At 30.8% G+C, this 7360-nt stretch overlaps 1 protein-coding gene across 1 annotated transcript; it reads left to right on the top strand.

The window, feature by feature from the left end:
* Positions 1–593: 593 nt before the first annotated feature.
* Positions 594–1563, top strand: LOC146911777 (uncharacterized). The gene is made up of 3 exons (XM_085717853.1): positions 594–671; positions 841–1180; positions 1271–1563. The coding sequence occupies exons 1-3, from the start codon at positions 594–596 to the stop codon at positions 1561–1563; spliced, it is 711 nt and encodes a 236-aa protein (XP_085573979.1).
* The last annotated feature ends 5797 nt before the right edge of the window (positions 1564–7360 follow it).

The raw sequence follows: 7360 nt of genomic DNA, 5'->3' as shown, positions 1-7360 counted from the left end.
TACCATTTGGCTTTTCATTTTCAAACCTTTTTTCAAAAACATTAAAAAACACAAAACAAATCAAACGTCAATTTTTACCCCGAACTACGAGGTTTTGATCCCTCACGGGTACGTAGGCAAAGGGCACGCGTCCTTCCAAATCAATAAAAATGTAGATAAATTAGGTCTTTCTTTTCTTTTATCATTTCAAATTCCATTTTTTAAAAGCAAGCAAGTTTATAGCACAAAAGTTAAATAAAATCAAGAGGTTCTCGTAGAGTACTACGAATATTTAGGGTGCTTAACACCTTCCCTAAATATAACCAACCCCCGAACCCTTAATCCCTAAAAATGTGGTATTTGAACTTTTTTCCACTTTCTTTTGAAAAGAATTAAATGTTCAGTCGTGAAATCCAAAAGTGGGTCGAACGCCAATCAAATGGCCTTTCGACCGTCCGAAAAATGACACGACAAATACGCCTCTGGTTCGACAGGTTTTTAGTAACGACGTGGCTGATGCTATTTTGAATACCCCACTGTTCGAACAACTTCAAAATGATCATTTAGTTTGGAAAGCGGAGTGACATGGTTGCTATTCCGTTCGGAGTGCGTACATGTTGTGTATGGAGGAGTTGATTGATGTTTCTCATTTTCGTCGTCCGGTTAATTGGAAGGATATTTGGCGTCAGAAGGTACCGCCGAAAATAAAACATTTGTTGTGGTGTATGTGCAGGGGATGTCTTCCTACTAGAGTTCGTTTGCAAGACAAGGGTGTTTCATTGTCCGACGCGGTGTGTAGGTTGTAACTCGGACCATGAGGATTTAAATCATATTTTCTTTGAATGTTCTGTTGCTATTCAGGTGTGGACATCAGCTGGGATTTGGCATGAAGTTCAGAACGCAGCCATTCATACCGATTCTGCCATCGACACTATTTTCCATTTGTTACAACATTTGTCTCCGGATCATCAAAAGCGTTTTGCTGCACTTTGTTGGAGCTTATGGAAACATCGTAATCTGAAAGTTTGGGAGGATATTGATGAGAGTTGTGCCACTGTTATCGATAGAGCTCGCACGCTGATTGAAGATTGGGAGGTTGCTAACTCCGTGCACCCGAGCATGCTGCTGCACGCAAATGGACAGAAGGTGCAAGCTGATACACATCTACAGCAAGCCTTGCACCAACACCATTCGCATTCAGGTACTATCACGCAGCAGTGGCTGTCACCGAGCCTTGGGAGATACAAATGTAATGTTGATGCGGCTTTCTCGGATCAGTTTCAGTGAACAGGTATTGGTGTGTGTCTCCGGGATGATACCGGAACATTTGTGCTAGCGAAGACGATACAATTTGATCATTATTTTCCCGTAGCAGTTGGTGAAGCTTTGGGTTTGTTTCACGCTCTTCAATGGATACAAGATATGCATTTTGATTATATTGATTTTGAGCTTGATTCAAAGGTTACTAGGGATGCTTTCCATTCTCGCCATACCGATATTACTGAATTTGGAAGCATCATCATTGCTTGTAGAGAGATGTTCTCTAATTATTTTCCTAACTCCCGGGTAGTGTTTATTAGGTGATAAGCGAATTCGGCGGCTCATGCTCTTGCAAGAGAAGCCATTTCCCTAGCTAGTCCCACTACTTATTATGTAATCACAAGTTGTATTGAACACATTATCATTAATGAAATGCTATAAGCACTTTTTTCTCACACAAAAAAAGGCTAAAGTGCAACTTTGGCCCCCTATCTTTCAAAAAGTTGCGATTTTGGCCCCCTAAGTTTGAAAACTACAATTTTGGTCCCATATGTTTTAGCCCCTTTGCATATTTGGTCCTTTTGGTCAATTTTGACCAAGTCAACGCATACGTGGCATGCCACGTGTGTAATTAATTAATTAAAAAAATAAAAAATCGAAAAAATCAATTTTTAAATAAAATAAATGAAAAAAATAATAAAAAATTCTGGAAAAATGAAAAATAATAAAAAAATACTAAAAAATTATAGAAAAATTAAAAATAATAAAAAATATTAAAAAATTCTAGAAAAATGAAAAATAATGAAAAAATAAAAAAAATTAAAATTTTCCAGATTTTAAATTAAATAAATGAAAAAAAATCCAGAAAATCAATTTTTAAATTAAATAAATGAAAAAAATAATAATAAATAATTAAAAAATAATGAAAAAAATACGGAAATTTTTTTAAAAAATCTGGCAAATTTGAAATTCTTTTTTTCGAATTTTTTTCAGAATTTTTTTCGACATTTTTTTTTCAAATTTTTTCCAGAATATTTTACAGAATTTTCTAATGTTGAAAATTTGACATTCTAAAGTCGCAAGGAAACGAAAAAAGTATACAGAAAAACACCGACGAGAATACAACATGGCCACAAATTTGGTACATATTTCTTCTTTAGGGAAATGAATGTTTCCATGACATTACTTTTTCGAATAAGTGATTCTTGGAATTTTCAATGAATTTTTGTGAAATTTTTTTCGTTTTTTAATCATTTTTATTAATATTTTTATTTTTCAAGAATTTATTTCATTTTTTGTAATATTTTTTCGTTTTTTAAATGTTTTTATTTTTTCATTATTTTTCATTTTTCTAGAATTTATTTCATTTTTTTGTAATATTTTTTCATTATTTTTTTCGTTTTTTAAAAAATCTGGAAAATTTGACATTATTTTTTTTCGAATTTTTTCATTATTTTATATTTTTTTTTATTATTTTTTTCATTTATTTAATTTAAAAATTGATTTTATGGATTTTTTTTCATTTATTTAATTTAAAATTTGGAAATTTTTTATATTTTTTATATTTTTTTCATTATTTTTTATTTTTCCAGAAGTTTTTAATATTTTTTAATTATTTTTCATTTTTCCAGAATTTTTTAATATTTTTTTATTATTTTTTTCATTTATTTAATTTAAAAATTGATTTTTTCGATTTTTTATTTTTTTACTTAATTAATTACACACGTGTCATGCCACGTATGCGTTGACTTGGTCAAAATTGACCAAAAGGACCAAATATGCAAAGGGGCTAAAACATAGAGGACCAAAATTGTAGTTTTCAAACTTAGGGGGCCAAAATCGCAACTTTTTGAAAGATAGGGGGCCAAAGTTGCACTTTAGCCAAAAAAAAATTAAAATAAAAAGGAAGTACAAGACAGGAAGCATGAACCTGACCCTGTTAACCCAAAGAAACAACCCAAAATAGAAATAAAACCATTTTTTTTAGACTATTACTTTTCCTTCCTTCACATTTTTTCTTATTTTTTAACCGAATTTTGGAGCAATCGCTCCAAATCGAGTTTTTTTAACACCGAGAGGCAAAGTCGAGCCTCATAACATGAGACTAAACCATATTGAAAAAAGGTTTCACGCTAAGTTTTATGTATACCGACGATTTAGAAAAAGAAATCTAATAGAATACATTTAAAACTCATAGGAAACATTTATGAAAAACCTATTTATCTCATTTTTCGCATAACTTATTGACCAATTATTGTTTAATTTGTGGTTTTGTATGTTTCAGATGACTAATGGTTGATTTTTAGAAATTTTGAAAATTCGGACTAAATGGAGGCCAAGTGAATAACCTTGTTAAATTTCGGATTTTACTTGTCTTTGACCCTTTTTCACTAAAACGGCCAAAACTTGGGATATCCTTTACCGATCGGAGCTCGTGAACATTCGTTGGAAAGCGAACAAGCATACCTACGGCCTCGGAGTGTCGGAAATTTTTTTAAAAGAAGAAATCTTGGGTCTTTTTGGCAATATTCCATTAGAAAGGATCGCGATCCTTCACATTTTTCATATTTTTCAACCGAAATTTGAAGGAATCACTCCAAATCGACTTTTTTTAACACCGAGAGGCAAAGTCGAGCCTCATAACATGAGACTAAACCATATTGAAAAAAGGTTTCACATTAAATTTTATGTAAACCGACGATTTAGAAAAAGAAATCTAACAGGGTACATTTAAAATCTCATGGGAAACATTTATGAAAAACCCAATTATCTCATTTTTCGCATAACTTATTGACCAATTATTGTTTAATTTGTGGTTTTGTATGTTTCAAATGACTAATGGTTGATTTTTAGAATTTTTGAAAATTCGGACTAAATGGAGGCCAAGTGAATAACCTTGGTAATTTTCGGATTTTACTTGTTTTTGACTCTTTCTCACTAAAACGGCCATAACTTGGGATGTCCTTTACCGATCGGAGCTCGTGAACATTCGTTGGAAAGCTAACAAGCATACCTACGACCTTGGGGCGTTGCAAATTTTTTCAAAAGGAGAAATCTTGGGTCTTGTTGGCAAAATTCCATTAGAAAGGATCGCGACCCTTCACATTTTTTCTTATTTTTCAACCGAATTTTGGAGGAATCGCTCCAAATCAAGTTTTTTTAACAACGAGAGTCTACGTCGAGCCTCATAACATAAGACTGAACCATATTGAAAAAAGGTTTCACGCTAAATTTTATGTAAACTGACGATTTAGAAAAAGAAATCTCATAGAATACATTTAAAACTCATAGGAAACATTTATGAAAAACCTATTTATCTCATTTTTGGCATAACTTATTGACCAATTATAGTTTAATTTGTGGTTTTTTATGTTTCAGATGACTAATGGTTGATTTTTAGAAATTTTGAAAATTCGAACTAAATGGAGGCCAAGTGAATAACCTTGTTAATTTACGGATTTTACTTGTTTTTGACCCTTTCTCACTACAACAGCCATAACTTGGGATGTCCTTTACCGATCGGAGCTCGTGAATATTCGTTGGAAAGCTAACAAGCATATCTACGGCCTCGGGGCGTTGCAAATTTTTTTAAAAGAAGAAATCTTGGGTCTTGTTGGCAAAATTCCATTAGAAAGTATCGCGATCCTTCACATTTTTGCTTATTTTTCAACCGAATTTTGGAGGAATCGCTCCAAATCGAGTTTTTTAAACAACGAGAGGCTAAGTCGAGCCTCATAACATGAGACTAAACCATATTGAAAAAAGATTTCACGCTAAATTTTATGTAAACCTACGATTTAGAAAAAGAAATCTCACAGGGTACATTTAAAATTTCATAGGAACATTTATGAAAAACCCATTTATCTCATTTTTCGCTTAACTTGTTAACCAATTATTGTTTAATTTGTGGTTTTGTATGTTTCAGATGACTAATGGTTGATTTTTAGAATTTTTGAAAATTCGGACTAAATGGAGGCCAAGTGAATAATAACCTTGGTAATTTTCAGATTTGACTTGTTTTTGACCCTTTCTCACTAAAACGGCCATAACTTGGGATGTCCTTTACCGATCAGAGCTCGTGAATATTCGTTGGAAAGCTAACAAGAATATCTACGGCCTCGGGGCGTTGCAAATTTTTTTAAAAGAAGGATAATTATTAAATAATACGAATAAATTTAATAATTAGGATGTTACAAAACTTCACATGATATCACATAATAGCATAAATTTTTCTTTTAAATAATAATTTCAACAACAGAAAACAATTCTCTGATCTCATTAATAAAAATTTCTCTTGTCATTCAACATCGAAATAGAAATAACTATAGTTCTCAAGATTTAAACTCAAAGATAAATAAATTCATCAACAACCCAACCCTGGTGTTACATATCAGAGCTCATAATCGACTACATGTCTAATCATCACTAAAATAAAATTGACGGAAGATAAGTCTCGTCGCAACCTTCTAAGCGTCCTGCAATCACAATATGGTTAATAATATCAAAAGCAATATAACTTAACCTCATGCAAAATTGAGTTTTTTGAAATTTTAATCATGATACTCTCAAAATAAAACTAAAAAATTTATTTGATCTCAAATGTCAATGGAAGTTGTTAGAAAAAAATTCTCAAACTTAGAATTACTCCCCCTCAATTTTATGACATGAATATCCTCAATTACATTAACTAGAGACAATCATTTTATTTTAAAACAAGATCATGTTCCAAAAAATAAAATGATGGACACGGCTATGTTCTAGCCGTTTGAAACAAAAAATGTCATTTGAAAATATGTCCAATGATTTTTTTATTTTTGAATAGAGAGAAAGTGACGCAAATGCGGAAGCTAAAAAAAATCAGAGTGAATTGACTTCAAGTCAATAAAACTTCTCTCTTTTCAAAATATCATCATGTTGAGAATATATATGTTTTCAAAGTTTCAGCTCCTATAATGGTGCCATTTAGGGTGGGAGACCACAGTAGGTCTCCTACCGTGGGAGACTCCCGTTTCTTTCTTTTTATTTTTTTGGACAGCTTAAATAACCTGTTTTTGCAGGTGATGTACACTGTTTTTGCAGCTTTATTGTGTAGGAGATAGAAAAGTATATAGTAAATCATTTCATGTACATTGTGGTGGTATGAATATTACAAGATCAATATAGGAAATTCATATTAATTAAAATAGGGTTAAATATATTTTTGGTCCCTATAAAATTGCGACCTTCTAAGTTTAGTCCTTACTTAATTTTAATAGCTTTTTTAATCCTTACAAAAAAAATTACTTATAATTTTAGTCCCTGCTAAAATAAATTTTGTTTAATTATCCTTAAACTCTTAAATTTTTTAACGATTCTTTTTATACAAGTTTAGAACACTGTGAAAGGTTCATTTACTAAAATCTATAATTTTTTAACATGAAATAAATTAAATATGAATTTTTTAAAACGACAAAAGTTTAAGATATAAGTAACAAAAATATGGACGTAAAAATCAAATTTTTGCGATATTTTTTTCGGATGACCTTTTAATAACGTTCTTAACACGCCTGTAAAAAATTGTTGAAAAACTTAACAGTTTATGCATAAATTAAACAAATTTGGATTGAGTAAGGACTAATATTGAGTGCAGAAATTTTTTGTAGGGACTAAAAATGCTATTAAAATTAAATAAAGACTAAACTTACAAGGTCGTAATTTTGTAGGGACCAAAAACATAACCCATTAAAATAACTTATCCTTCTTTGAACTATACAAAGACAGAGAAATGTTACGTACTAATTCTCTCATAGAATATACATATAAATGGTCAATAGGTTTTAAATATTTAAATTGCATATTAATCACGTAGAAACATAATTGGGAGATCCTTTAAAACAACCAAAAAATGACAAATTATTGTGAGAGAATATCATATAATTATTTTGTTGGATAATTATTTAATTTAATATCGTTTATTTATTTATTTTCTGTTTGCTATTAAGTTTTATTATGTTAGATTTATTTGTATTGTCACTACCAAAAAAAAGATTTATTTGTATTGTAGTGCAACCATATATTAGGCACTTAGGTTGTGACAGAGCCTAATATTGATGTTTATATCGTGATATTTATACATGTCTAT

This window comes from Medicago sativa, chromosome 6, assembly GCF_051527215.1.
Source record: "Medicago sativa cultivar Bolivia chromosome 6, Bolivia_mono, whole genome shotgun sequence".
In the NCBI taxonomy this organism is placed as follows: domain Eukaryota; kingdom Viridiplantae; phylum Streptophyta; class Magnoliopsida; order Fabales; family Fabaceae; genus Medicago; species Medicago sativa.
Note: the sequence above shows the minus strand (reverse complement) of the source record. Positions and strands in the feature narration are given on the sequence as shown.